The following is a 15,361-nucleotide window of genomic DNA, read 5'->3' as shown; positions in this document are numbered from 1 at the left end:
ACTGCTCTTTTCTACCACTTCCCTCAGATCCCAATTCTCTGCCCCCCCACCCCACCCTGAGCTTCTTTCCTCTTCTTCAGACATGTCAAGTTCCACATTTAGGGTCTTCGCGTGTTCTTTTTCCTGTGTCTGCAGTGTTCTTCCTCTCCATGTTCACCTGGGCTTGTTCCCTCGTGACATTCACGTCTCAGCTGAAATGTCACCTTCTTAGACGAGTCCTCTAGCTGATCTGTTACCACCTAGTAGTATTTCTCTGGGCTGATCTTGTCACTCTCTGCCCCTTTTCTCTCTCCTCCTCCACCAGAAAATGTAAGTTCCATGGGAGCAGGAAACTTGGATTTCTCATTCACCACTGAATTCCCCTGACACAGTTCCCAGAGAACAGAAAGAGTCTCAATAAATATGCCTGGAACAAATGAGTAAATATACAGATCCATGAATGCATTGCCTTTCATATAGCTGAGTGCTCTAAAGTTCTACTAACCACACCACAGACAGCCCTAAAACACTTTTTCCTACTCTGCAAAATGGATCCCAGAGCAAAGGGGTTCATCTCCTTCTTAGGCTGTGACTATAGTCTTTTCCCCAAAATGACTGATTTGCAATCACTGCTGTCATCCTCAATATATCTTAGTGATGAAATGATTCTCCAGGAACTCTCCCCTGCGTGTCACCTCCAGTGACAAGCACAGAATGTAAACAGGCCTGGTTCCTGTAAATGAGACATCTGCTGATGGGTTTAGCCCTAAAATGCAAAGCACCACCTCACTTGTGTGATATCATTTCCCCCAGAATCCACTGAAGGTCACGGACACATACAAGAGCACTTATATAGAGGAGTTCTCCATGCGTGGAGCAGAACAAATCCAGGAAAGAATTTTTTAACATTTCAGCTAGTATAAAAAAAGATAATTCCTTGAGTATCATATTATCTTCATTAAAAAAATAAAAGTGGAATTTGGAAGTTACTTATTGGACATTTAGGTTGCTTCCATGTCCTGGCTGTTGTAAACAGTCCTGTAATGAATACTGGGGTACATGTGTCCTTTTGAATTATGGTTTACTCTGGATATATGCCCAGAAGTGGGATTGCTGGGTCATATGGTACTTCTATTTTTAGTTTTTTAAGGAAACTCCATACTGTTCTCCATAGTGGCCGTATCAATTCACACTCCCACCAAGGGGGCGTGAGGGTTCCCTCTTCTCCACACCCTCCCCAGCATTTATTGTTTGTAGATTTTTTCATGATATGGCCATTCTGATCGGTGTGAGATAACACATTATTGTGGTTTCGATTTGCAAAATAACTTTAAATATTTTGTACCTTCCATCACTTCTGTAGAAGCCTTTATATGGTCCTATGGACATCACTCTTGCCTGCAAAATTCCATGGACAGAGGAGCCTGATGGGCTACAATCCATGGGGTGGCAAAGAATCAGACATGACTGAAGCAATTGAGCACGCATGGACATCACTGGTTTTGCAAGCAATTGCATGATGTCAGGGATCTAAAGAATACTACCTATGTCTGTAGCGTGGACACAGGTATTACGTGCTGGGGACTCTTTGTACCTGCCCCTGCCCCTCAAAGAAGCTCAAACCCTAGTCAGGAAGTTTTATGTTCCCAGAAAGATGACAGCTACTTTGAATGATTCGGAAGTCTCCACACGCCCTTCTGAAAGGCAAGGCACACCAACAAAGATGAACTCCATCTTTAAACTGATGTTTGAACTTTTCTGTTATTTAAGAGTAAAAAAAAACTGGATTAATTATACTGGTACTTCAGAAACAAAACTTCCTTTGCTGCAAGAACCGTGAAAACAAAATGCACTGATGATCTTTAAATGACCCAGAAACCAAGATAATTATAGTTGTAATTAATTACATAACATGACGTCCCGTGGTAGTCAGCCAGAGGTCTAACCCAGAAAATTCTGAGGGTGGAAAATTTGAATTTCGGGACTTATCACAGACACAGGACCTCGGTGAACGCTCACCAATTCCTAATCTTTCTCTCCGCACGCTGGACCTCAGGCAGCGATCACTTAACCTGTTCTTATCTCCCTGACTCATCTGTAAAATGGGGGTGAGAATCCTGGATCACCTCGAAAGGGAAGCTGGGTTGAGCCATATAGTAATGATTTGAAATAAAATGATTGCCCATAGAACACATTCAAGGAATTTTAATGAAGCTGAGTTGCTAATATCATAAATAAGCAGTAAGAGCCGGGAAGTCAGCACCAACATGATGCCCTGTTTATCGAAATTTCGTCTAAATCGGTCTCTGTTTTACCACAACAACTGGCTGGATTTCTTCTTTTTACTATAACTAATTTTACTTCAATATAATTATACAGACATTGTTGATTTCCCTTTTTGTGGCCATGCCACATGGCATGCGGGATCTTAGTTCCCAGACCAGGGATGAAACCCACATCCCTACAGTGGAAGCTTGGTATCTTAACCACTGGACCACCAGGGAAGTCCCAACTTGGTGTATTTCTTGACAACTTAGAGAAGGCTGCAAGCTTTTATACACATATATATTCCAAAAAGATTGCTTGCTTACTATTTGTATGACCGCATATTATTTTAGAAAATGCTTTAGAAACACCCCAGATTTTGCAATGCACTTTTTGACAACAACAAAAAACATAAAACCAAGCTTCATGTCTGAGTCTAGCATGGGGTCTCTGGGTTATGGGATGAATAGTTTGCTCCTTCATACCTCTAGGTCTTGGCCCCACCTATCGAATGCTGACTCTTCACTTTGTTTTTAGCCAAGACATTTTTTAGCCCAAGATCTTCTCTTTGCGAAGTTACCTATATCAGAGAATATTTGCCCAACATGGTATTAGATAATAATAATATTGTTGCCAGTGTCATAGTTAATAAGTGGGTTTGAAATAATTCATAAAAGCATGGGTAGACTGGACTTCCCTGGTAGTCCAATGGTTACGAATCTGCCTTGCAATGCAGGGGACACAGGTTTGATCCCTGGTCAGGGAACTAAGGTGCCACGTGGCCAAAATTTTTTTTTAAAAAAGTATAAGTGGACAGAATATGAAGTAAAAGAAGGATAGGGAGAGAAACCATTCATTTTACGTGTCACTTCCTGTCCTCGTAGGTAAGATGCTCTCAGGACAAACTAGACCAACAAGCAATATAGAATTTTAACCCAGAATGGTTTTCCATCACTGTTTATCGAGGCATCTCTCTACCTTTGGAAGGAACGGGGGATCCAGCAGGGTATCAACACCTTTTGTGAACGCAAGTAAGAATGGATCAGCACACTTCACGATGCTGTTGGTGTGGTTTTGTCACTCAGTTGTGTCTCACTCTTTTGCAACCCCATGGACTGTAGCCCACCGGGCTCCTCTGTCCATGGGATTTCCCAGGCAAGAACAGTGGAGTGGATTGCCATTTCCTTCTCCAGGGGATCTTCTCGATCCAGGGATCGAACCTGTGTCTCCTGTATTGACAGGCGGATTCTTTACCACTGAGTCACCAGGGAAGCCAAGAACATTTCATACCCTACTCTAAAGAAAACTCCTGTAACCGTGGAGCCCGAAGCAAGTCCTTTTTATGGGGTAAACTTTTGAGGGCTACTGAAGACATCTTTGTACTCTTATCAGCAAGATGGGGTTCCTGGATCCTCTGTTTTAATCTACCCTAAGGAGACATTAATGGGGCTTCCCTGGTGGCTCAGAGAGTAAAGCATGGTTTTTCCAGTGGTCATGTATGGATGTGAGAGTTGGACTGTGAAGAAAGCTGAGCGCCGAAAAATTGATGCTTTTGAGCTGTGGTGTTGGAGAAGACTCTTGAGAGTCCCTTGGACTGCAAGGAGATCCAACCAGTCCATCCTGAAGGAGATCAGTCCTGGGCATTCATTGGAAGGACTGATGCTGAAGCTGAAACTCCAATACTTTGGCCACCTCATGCAGAGTTGACTCATTGGAAAAGACCCTGATGCTGGGAGGGATTGGGGGCAGGAGGAGAAGGGGACAACAGAGGATGAGATGGCTGGATAGCATCACCAACTCAATGGACATGAATATGAGTAAACTCTGGGATTTGGTGATGGACAGGGAGGCTGAGGCGCGCTGAGATTCGTGGGGTCGCAAAGAGTCGGACATGACTTAGCGACTGAACTGAACTGAACTGAAGGAGACATTGCTTTAATCACCAGAGCTAAAAATATATTAGACCCACTGCATCCTGAGATTGACACCATCGGCAATGGATTAGGCCAAGGCTCCACATTTTGGAATGAAAAAGTGCTGGCTTGAACACTGACTCAATGATTCAATAGTTGGCAATTTGGCCATAGAAGCAATTTTTATTTCTGAGTTTCAGTGTCTTTATCTTAAGAGTATGGATGATGATATTAATCTCCCAAGGTTATTGAAATGATTAAATAGGATAATATATGCAAAAGGTCTGGCAGGATGCCTGAAACATGGTTGAAACCAAAGCATTCCTTCTCCTGGAACACATACACATACCCATCGACTCTACAAAGAAGACATGGCATAACTTGAGATTACCTTTACACTTCCTTCCACCAATAGCTGTGTTGTACATGTTAATTTCAATTAAAGTGATAGTTCTACAGTCACGTCCAACTCTGTGCGACCTTCTGAACTGTAGTCTGCCAGGCTCCTTTCTCCATGAAATTCTCCAGGCAAGAATACTGGAGTGGGTTGTGATTTCCTTCTCCAGGGGATCTTCCTGACCCAGGGATTGAACCCAGGTCTCTTACATTGCAGACAGATTCTTTACCATCTGAGCCACCAAGGAAGCCTAATTTCAATTAACTACACCATATTTAGATACCTGAATGCTAAGGCCTTCAAGTGCAAGTCTTGGCAAGTTACAGAGGGAGACGCATTTTGGATGGAATGGAAAGAATGCTATTCTGCTATTTCAAAATACCCAACTGCTTGAGATGAGATGAGCAAAACTTTATGGTGACAACTGCATAGATCTCCAGGATATTTGATACTGTACAAACAAAGACATTAAAACATTGCTGGGAGTACAAGAAGAGGACTGAGTACATATTGGAGATGAAAGAGGGAATTTGTAGGTATTTCTAGAAGATTCCCAGGGTTTTTGTTATCATTTTAAAAAAATTTTAGTTTGGGCATAACAATCGCCTCTTTGTCCCATGCAAACTCATCTTCCCGTCAGGTTAGTGTTATAGCAATCACATGGAGGTGGGATTAGGGTGGGTAAGAGCCAGGTATATTCCATGGGTGAAAAGCATTAATATACATATTAGCTTAAGGCTAGAGGCTGTTGGCTACAGTTGCGCCATATCTCAGAACCCAAACCCTCATGAATTATTCAGATCAGCAAAATAATCCAACACAGACAGGAATAAGCAATGCTTCCATTGAGGGGAACTGTATGGAAGACAAACAGAAATATTTGATGGTCATCTCTTTTGTGCCAAATGCTGTTCCAAATTAATTCCTAGAAGCACCTAATGAAGGAGATGCCATCAATTCCCCTTTTACAGAGGGATTTTACAGAGGTTCTGAAAAAAAGATAAAGCAATTTGACTTCATAGGGTGGTAAATGTTTAAGCGGGTATTGAAACCCAGCTCTACCTGTGCCTGCAAACCCACGCTCCGAGCCATTTCCTCCACCCCCGATCCCAGGCAAACCCCAATGCTACAATAAAGTGCTCGGTAGTGGCCCTTCTCCCCACTCCATTAGAGCGGCAGAAAAATCTCACGCCATGTCTGGGTCTATATCTGCCTCTCCATGTGTGTCTCAGAAAGATACTTTATCTTTCAAGTTTTATGGCTCATATCTGTGACTAAAATATCATTTATGACAATTCCCATCTGCTAAGCTTCAGAAGTGATATAGTCTCATCGCAAAGGGCTGGTACCGGGCGCCTAAGTGACAAGACAGGAGTTGAGTGGATTCAGAATTTACCTGAACTTGATTTTCACAGGAAACTGAGGCTCTTTACAATGTCCATTTCCTTAGCACAGGGTGCTCTGAGAATGGATCAAGGCCCCAAAGCAGGGGGCCTCCCAGCGTCTCCCGGATCAGAGCGAAGAGCCCGGCTCCTGCAAGCTTCGCAGGTTGGACCCCGTTTCTCATTCCAAGCAGGAAAGTGGACGGCCGGCTTCCTCCATCACTCCTTGACAGTTATAGACTAGCTGGGAACCTTATTAAAGAATACAGCTTGCCTGGGCACTCTCTTTTGGCCATCTCCTGCTCACGGCCCGGCATTTATTACAAAGGGACTGGAGATTAACACCATCCATCCTGCAAGGAGAGAATGCCCACTGCTCGCTGGTCCCACAATACCAAGAAAATCCAGAACAATGCAGACGCGCCTTCCATCTCCCATCCCAGGATCTCTGTGCATTTTAATTTTACCTTGTAGCTCTGCTTTAAGACCATCTTTATTTTATCCTAACAACATTTACAGGGGTCTTTTCCCCCTTCATTTTAAACGTAATGCTCCCCATAGTAAATTTCAAAAATATAGAAAAGGTAAAACAGAGATAAACTTAGAATTGGGATAGTCTTCATATTTTTGAGATCTTTCTGTTCTCTCTCTCTTTTCCCTCTTCCTTCTTCCCTTCCTCTCTTTCTTCCCCCTTTCCTCAAAGTTGTTTTCGTATGTTGGTATATAAGTTTTCTATAAACCCCAAATAACCCTAATACATAACTCTCATTTATTATAGAACAGTGGGGAAAGGACATCGAATTCACAGGTTGCCCTTCCACTGCTCCGTGTCCACAGCAGACATCACCAGTCGATTACGAACCACCTCCTTCCTGAGTCAGACTTCTTCGCCAAACAAAGTTCCAAGCAGCCACTACTAATCAATCAGGGTTGACGCAAGATGCAAATTCTCCTTCTTGTATAGCTCCTGCCCTCAAGGAACTGACACTCTAACCGGACCATGCATGTGTGCTAAGTCACTTCAGTCGTGTCCAACTCTGCAACCTTATGGACTGTAGCCCACCAGGCTCCTCTGTCCATGGGATTCTCCAGGCAAGAATACTGGAGTGGGTTGCCAGGCTTTTCTCCAGGGGATCTTCCAACTCAGGAAGCAAACCCACAAAACAGATAAAGAGGCACATTTCAAGCAAAATGGTATTATAAGGCACATATCAGATCTCTGACGCAGACTCAGGGGCTGTCTCCTAAGGAGAGGAAACACTGGGTCCCTAGGAGTCAGCCCACACCTGGATACTCTTTGTATTATGGGACTCAGAGCCCACGGTGGTTACCTGTCCTCCTGTGAACTTCAGGGCCTTCAACCCTGCAGAGAACCCAGCACACAGTCAGAGGTCAAGGCAAGGACAAGTACATCTCTGCACAGTGGATGCTCAGTAGACGCCCTTCTTTTCTTTCTTTCCTTGTATCTTAAAACAAGATGTCTGTATCAATGGTGAGAAAGTGATGGGATCTAGGCACCACTACATATGTTGCCGTTGTTTATTCAGTCATGTCCGACCCTTTGTGACCCCATGGACTATAGCCCCGCCAGGCTCCTCTGTCCATGGGATTTCCCAGGCAAGAATATTGGAGTGGGTTGTCATTTCCTTCTCCAGGGGATCTTTCTGACTCAGGGATTGAACCCGAGTCTCCTGCACTGGCAGGTGGATTTTTTACCACTGAGCCACCTGGGAAGCCTACCATTATCTATAGTAGTTGTTAAGTTTTGAGTCACACCATTGGAAAGTAAGTTCTAGATACCACCTTTTGACCCAGCAATCACACTGCTATGAAAAGAACATGCCTGGAAAAATTAACCAAGGCACCTCTATCTATGTTTTATTTGTATCTCTCTGTCTACACAGATAACTCAGTGTGTGTACCTGGAATTAGTGCCTATAATAGAATAAAACAAACACCGAAGAGTTCGTTAAGTGAACTGATTAAATGAGATGTGTTACAAGCATACAATGGAGGACAATTGAAAGAGTGATAGAAACCAGTATGTGTGATATGATAAACTGTCCATGGTATGTTTTTAAGTCAATGAAAGCAAAAGGAAAATAGGATATACAGTCTGTTGATTTTTGTGTGGAAATAAAGCACCTCTGTACATATGCACATACACATCACACATGTACATAGGTACACACACTGTGTCCTTCCTCACCCCCAAAGGGTATTTACAAGAAGCCACTGATAATGACTAGCTCTAGTTAAAACTGAGACTCCAGAAACGAGCTTTATTTTGCACTTTCCTTTGCTAGTGTTGGCGCCATCTGAATGATTAATCGTGGGCTTGCTGCCCTTTAACTTAAAACAAAAAAAAAATGTTTCCTGGTTGGTCTAGTTGATGAGACTGTGGTCTATGGGTTTACATCTTCATTGTCCATGAAAGACATGTAACACATAAATGTTAAGTTAAAGAAGTGAAGGATGGGAAGGGGCGGCAGGCGCCATGTCGGGCCGCGAAGGTGGCAAGAAGAAGCCCCTGAAGCAGCCCAAGAAGCAAGCCAAGGAGATGGACGAGGAAGATAAGGTATTCAAGCAGAAGCAGAAGGAGGAGCAGAAGAAACTCGAGGAGCTAAAAGCAAAGGCTGCGGGGAAAGGCCCCCTGGCCACTGGTGGAATTAAGAAATCTGGCAAAAAGTAAGCTGTTCCCTTGCGCCTGAGGCAGTGATGACCCTTAGTTCCATTCCTGTTTAAACACCTGGATTCCCTGCCATGAAATCTGTTGCCGCCTATAGCTAGAATGATGTGTTGTCTTGGAACCTATTTTACATTTAAGAATAAACTTTTGTAAAAAAAAAAAAAAAAAAGAAGTGAAGGATGAGCTTCCAGAGATGGCGTGTGATGGGGGCAGGAGAAGGGCTGAGGAAGAGGAATAAGACAGGTCTTGGCATTTATTAAAACATCAGAAAGGCTTCTGAGAACCTGCATGAAACTAAAGGTTTTTGGAGGCAAAAAGAATAAAATACAGGCAAGTCAAAATTACAGAGACATCTGTCACATTAGAATACCTATCCTGCTAATGCAAAAATTCCCCTTTTGGGGGTTTGCTTCTAGGGTCACTGTGCATTAGTATTCCACTCACCAGTGATGCAGTCACCATTTCTCTCCATTTCTTTTTGACCTCAAGCATTTTATGCATAAATGTCAGTGTTCCTTGCAATTAATCATGCCTACCACAGACTAATTGTGGACAACAGTCATGCAATTAGCCAAAATGTGTCTCCAATATGCATGAATGTTCCGAAAGCACTCACTTTCCAAAACCTCCGGTACCTAAACAGGAAGACTGGTCTCTCTTTCCCAAGTTCCCTTTCAGATTCAATGTGAGCTAGCAAGATAATCAGATCATAGCTGATGGCACCCATGCCTAGGGTCGGCTAATGAGAACATGGTATCCTAAAGCGCATGCGATGAATTCAGCAAAGCGGCACCTCTGAAAATACCAAGGATGCTCTTTAGAGAAGTTACAGAGAGGAGACCGAGTGGGGGAGGGGAGAGAGGGAGACGGAGAGAAAGAGGACACCTACCAGAGTAGCTCAAAGCAAACACACCTTATGCAACTGAAAGACTCACGTCTTACGTACAACAGGATTTATCTCCCAAGAGTCGAATAAGGGTACAGTGCCATCATTCTGGTTAAACACAACTCATTACTCAGCCCATGCAATGGACATGGATTTGGACAAACTCCAGGAGATGGTGAGGAGCAGAGAAGTCTGGCATGAGGCAGTCTCATGGGGTCTCGAAGAGCCGGACACAACCAGGCAACTGAACATCAGCAAAAGTTACTCATCACCAGAGGACCAACCTGCACAACACGTTTGCCCACGAGCATTTTGTCCTCATATACGAAAAGGTAACCTAGAGGAGCAGTTCTCAACCAAGGGCAACTTTACGGCCCAGGGGACACCTGGCACTGTCCAGAGATATTTTGGTCATCACCAATGGGGTCGGAGCTCCTGCCGGCATCTGGTGGGCAGAGGCCAGGGATGCTGCTAAAAAGTTCCTGTAAAGCCCAGCCCAGCCCACAACAAATAGCAATCTGGCCAAAATGACAATAGTGCCAAAGTTGAGTGACTCCCCTGGTGGTCCAGTGGTTAAGAATCTGCCTTGCAGTGCTGGGGACGCAGGTTCGATCCCTAGTGGGGATCTACGATCCCACATGGGGCAGGGCAACTAAGCCTGAGCACTGCAACTATAAAGTCCGTGTGACCCAACAAAAGATCCTGCATGACACAAGTAAGACCTGATGCAGCCAAATATTTTGTTTTTTTGAAACAGTGCCAAGATGGATAAACCACGCTTAGTGTAATTTAAAAGGGTAGATTCTAGGATGAAGAAGATCTCAGAGAGTCTGTGGCTCTGACAGAAGTAGCATTTGCCCCTGAACTTCTGCGAGCCTCAGTTTCTGAGATCAGTTTCTGAGCATCAGTTTCTGAGATCTCCAGAAAGTGGAGATCATACGTTCTACCTTGCGTGGCAGTGACGGGAATTTGAAACAACGGGACAGAAAACACTTGTGACAGAATCAAGCGGAGCTCTCATCATCATTGCGGCTATTATCACCAGTGATTATTAACATATTTTGCAATCCCGTCACCAAACAGAAACCAAAACAAACTTCTTGGAGAATCTGCTATTGCTCATTGGGCACCATGGCAAATATCCACCCCCATCCTCCCAGGAATAAACTAGTCTCACTTCAAACAATTGTTACAGTTTGAATCCAATTGACTCCAGACAAAAGTATTGAGATAATCAGCATATTAAAGCCAACACTATAACCATATGTTAATTATGTAAATGATTCATTTTAATCAGCTAGAACCATGTAAAGAGTAACAAGGAATGCAAATGCAGGGAGTTATTAAAAAGCTCATTATTATTCATCTCGGTTCCATGCGTGAACCTATCCATCCAAACAGATGAATTAATAGTGAGAGGGGAGATGAAAGTGCTGGAGGGAGAAACTGCGGGACACCATCTGTCTGCCTCCGTGGCTCAGGCCTCCGCGTTACAGGGAAGCTGCGAGAGGCGAGGAGGAGGCTTTGAGCTCCCTCCCCGGGGCCCAGTCAGCAACCCCCCCATCCAGAGCTGAGGGGGCATGATGGTCACTGTTGATATGGGAACATTTGCTTGGCTTTGAAGGTGGGGACCGAAGTGCGTGGGTGGCATGGAACCCTCTCTGCTGTTTCAGCAGACTACGAATTTGAAAGGGACAGGGTCCTCCATCCAGTCACGGGTTGTGAAAACCTCCTTCCTCATCCCTTTTTCTTTCTCTCCCACCTTCATTGTGATTTCCACCACCAGTGTTATTTTTCCCTTATCAAGAGGAAGAGGATTAGGCAAGAATACTGGAGGGGGTTGCCATTTCCTTCCCCAGGGGATCTTCCTGACCCAGGGATCGAACCCAGGTCTCCTGCATTGCAGGTAGACACTTTACCATCTGAGCCACCTGGGACGCCCCTACATACATACATACATACATACACACATATATATATATATACATATATATATCTTGCTGTATTGTATTATGATATTGCTATTAATAACTGATAATGATTATACTTTTCTCATTTTTGTTGTTTAGTTGCTAAATGGTATCCAACTCTTTTGCGACTCCACGGACGATAGCAAGCCAGGCTCCTCTGTCCATGGGATTCTCTAGACAAGAACAGTGCTTCCTCCTCCAGGGCATCATCTCAACCCAGGGACTGAACCCACGTCTCCTGCACTGGCAGGCGGATTGTATTATTTACCGCTGAGCCATCTGGGAAGCCCTCATTTTTCCTTTTTTTTTTTAATGGAAGCATCGTTATGTACAATGTTTCGTTAGTTTCAAGTGTACGGCAAAGTGATTCATTTTATATATTCTTTTTCACATTCTTTCCCATTATAAGTTGATGATATCAATTCTTCTCTTATATCATTATTAATAGATACATAGATATTAACTCTGTGTCCAAGTCCATTTGCTCTTTTGTTTTCGATTGGTTTTTTTAAGTTTCATTTTATATCAGAATGTAGTTTCAGGTTTGCTTTTCACCAAGGTCACTGGACTTGAGACTATTATAACTCATATTATGCTTGCCTCTCCTAGTAACTATATCCTCAGCCCAGCTCATTGGCTAATGAGACGCTTCCAGTAGAAATTTATTTCTGAAACTTTGAGAAGGAGGAGGTGTAGATTCCTGGAATATCTATAGTTTGCATATCGGGGGTGGAGGCATTAAGGACAAAGCTCTGCATGTCTTATCCACTGACTCATCTCATTTTTACCCAAAATTTCATGATGCAGTTCATTACCCCCATTTTAAAAAGATGAGAAAACTCAGCATGAAGCAGCCTGATGACCTCATGAGGAACTGGAACTTGAACCTAGATCTGACTCCACCACTGGCAATTTTCCCTGCCTCAATCCTGATGAACAACGTATGAACAGGTCTCTGTGTATCCGTGAGGAAATCATGACTCAGAGAGGTTTGATGACTCGCCTGGCATCCAGTTGGTGCTCTGGATTTGAACCCAGGTCTGTCCTGCTTTCACTGTTTTCCTTACTTCTCTGAGGGTAAGATCCTTGCTGATCTCCTAACACCATCACCACATTCTACCTGCCACTATAATCAGTGCAGGCCAACAGAACTTGCTGGGATGATGGACACGGCCCACATCTGTACTGGGCAATATTGTAGTTGTGAGCCACCTGTGACTACTGACCACTTGCAACGTGGCAAATGGGACTAAGAACCTGCATTTTTAAAGTTTGATTTAATTTTAATTAATTTAAATGGAAACATTGACGCATGGCTGGCGGCTTCCCTACTGGACGGTGCGACTCCAGATTTTCACAAAGGCTGTCACGTCATTTCATGCTCACAATTTCTCACCTATGTTAGGAAAGGCCTTTCACAGATAACACCAGGTTTGTCATTGTTGTTCAGTCGCTAAGCAACAACAGGGTTCTCCAGGCAAGAATACTGGAGTGGGCTGCCATTTCCTTCTCCAGAGGATTTTCCCAGCCCAGGGATTGAATCCACATCTCCTGCATTGACAGGCAGACTCTTAACTCCTGAGCCACCTGGGAAGCCCGATAAGATCAGAAGGGCAGCTCTGTTAAATGGGAGATGGAAGCTTGCACACGTCAGTGATGCCTGAGCCGGGACCATCACCTGGCACGTCTTCCTTAGCTCCAGTATCTTGTGTTGAAAAGAATAAAAACTCACCACCCTTCTCATTCCAATAAAGAATGGGGATCATTGGGATACCCCTTCTTTGTAGAGGATAATGCAAGAGAGAACCTTTTCTCACCATCAAGTCCCTACACTATGCTAGGACACTGGTTCCATATTAAAATAAAAGGAACTGAAATTAATGATGTTTTGAGACCTTCGTGAAACCTTTTTAAGTATAAAAAGACTTTTGATCAATGATGCTGGTAATCCTTAAGCATGAATCTTCTCAAGATAAATGGGGAAAAAACTGATGGAATATAAGCCTCTAATTGGGAAATACTTGTGGCTTTTCTTCTCTCTAGAGTAGAAAGATTAAAAATTGGTGACACTTGGGCTCATGATGTATTTATTTATGTGTAACACACACACATATCTTTGGTTATGTGCAACATGCATATGCATGTTAAGTGTAATATATATGTACATGTGTTGTGTGTATATACATAAATCTGTGAAGTGCTATTGTGTGGTCTCTCAGTCACGCTGGACTCTTTGTGACCCCATGGACTGTAGCTTGCCAGGATCCTCTGTCCATGAGATTTCCCGGGCAAGATTATTGGAGTGGGTTGTCATTTCCTCCTCCAGGGGATCCTCCCAACCCAGGGATTGAATCTGTGTCTCCTGCACTGCAGGCAGATTCTTCACCACTGAACTATCTGGGAAGCCCGTATCTATGAAAACATATGTTCAAATTAGTTACTATCATTTGAAAATCATGATGAATATTGCCCTAAAAATCTAGAGTTTTAATTTTGCTTCTTTTGAACTATATCAGAAAATTTGGTAACACAGAGCTTACGGCACTGCACGGGGGGAATAAATGACTCCGGTTAAGTAGAAGCTACCTCCTTTCGATGGAACATATGAGACAGGATATTAGTTTTCCGTTTCCTCACAGTTCCCATTGTCCTGTCTGATATACTTCATGTGGAATTATGTGGGTATCTGAGTCTGGAGTTGGAAACTATCATGAGCCAAGTAGATTTCCATCTCTTCCAACAACTTTACTACACAAACCTAGGAAAGATATTTTACAACACTCTAGGTAAAGGAATCTCTTCTTGTCTTCATATGAGGTTGCATACATATTGGGTGGGCTCAAAAATTCATTTCGGTTTTTGTGTAACATCTTATGGAAAAACTGAACCATTTTGGTTTTGGCCAAGCCTACATTTCCTTTGCAAGCAAATGTAGGCCAATGAAATATCTGGATAAGAACTTGTCAGAGAATCCACTGAAGGGAGACAGACCAGAGACAACACCATGTCTATTTACACCTGGCTCTCTGTACTTCTGCCGTGGCAAGACCCTTTCAGGGCTGACGAGATGATGGCTACAATCAGAATGACAACTTCGTATCTCGAAAAGAAAACCCCAAAAGCCCAGCGTGCACTGCCTCATCTCTGCCAAAAGTCAAACCAGAGACCAGGGTGGGGTGGGCCTCGACCACTCCCCAGAGTGTAGCTGCCAACATTAACCCACCCGGGAGCATCTCTATCAACTAAAATAAACGAGTTCATCAGCAGTGATTTCATGACTCACCGACACCAGATTGTCTAAGACCAGGAGGAGAAAAAAAGATCAAGCCAGAAAAACCCATCTGCAATTCATTTCACACCAGACTTTAAAAACATGTCCACCTGACAAAAGTACAATCCATCATTTAATTTCATTTTTAAGAGTAAACATGCTCGAAATTAAATGATTGGGGTGGGGGGGAATAAGAAGTGAGGACATCCACAAAACTCTATGTGGCTTTGTTCTTCATATTCTAATTCTTTCATGTTTCCCCGCCTGATGTTTCCTAATGTACTTTCACTAGAATCCGATTTTTTATCTTTAATCCCTTTATGTGTTTTTCCGTGCTTAATCTTGAATGCCTCTGTAGCTGCCATAATTGGGTCTCTGGCACCATTTTAATAGGGCTGAGCACAATGCAGGCTTGACAAATTTCATCTAAGTGGAAAAAAAAAAAAACTATCAATATCATCTGAGAAACTGACCAGAGTTTCAAACACGCTGCAACGAAGCCAAGGAAGGCAAACAGGCCAAGGAAGGCAACCTCTGTGGTGGGACCAGGAAGAGAAAAGAGCAACATTCTAAGATTGAGATGGAATAGCCTATGTGTCCTGTTTTGAG

The 15,361-nt window shown here is 43.4% G+C and overlaps 2 protein-coding genes across 4 annotated transcripts in view; one reads left to right on the top strand and one right to left on the bottom strand.

Moving 5' to 3' along the window:
* The window catches only part of LOC133064008 (RNA binding protein fox-1 homolog 1), a 436,966-nt gene that overhangs the window by 347,873 nt on the left and 73,732 nt on the right, over positions 1-15,361 (bottom strand). The window lies entirely within an intron of this gene.
* Positions 8,419-8,781, top strand: LOC133064007 (translation machinery-associated protein 7-like). Its single transcript, XM_061153949.1, has one exon. It carries the CDS (start codon positions 8,434-8,436, stop codon positions 8,626-8,628), a length of 195 nt encoding a protein of 64 aa, XP_061009932.1. The 5' UTR covers positions 8,419-8,433; the 3' UTR covers positions 8,629-8,781.

This window comes from Dama dama, chromosome 10, assembly GCF_033118175.1.
Source record: "Dama dama isolate Ldn47 chromosome 10, ASM3311817v1, whole genome shotgun sequence".
Classification (NCBI taxonomy): Eukaryota; Metazoa; Chordata; class Mammalia; order Artiodactyla; family Cervidae; genus Dama; species Dama dama.
The sequence above is the reverse complement of the archived record's forward strand: the minus strand, read 5'-3'. Positions and strand labels throughout refer to the sequence as shown.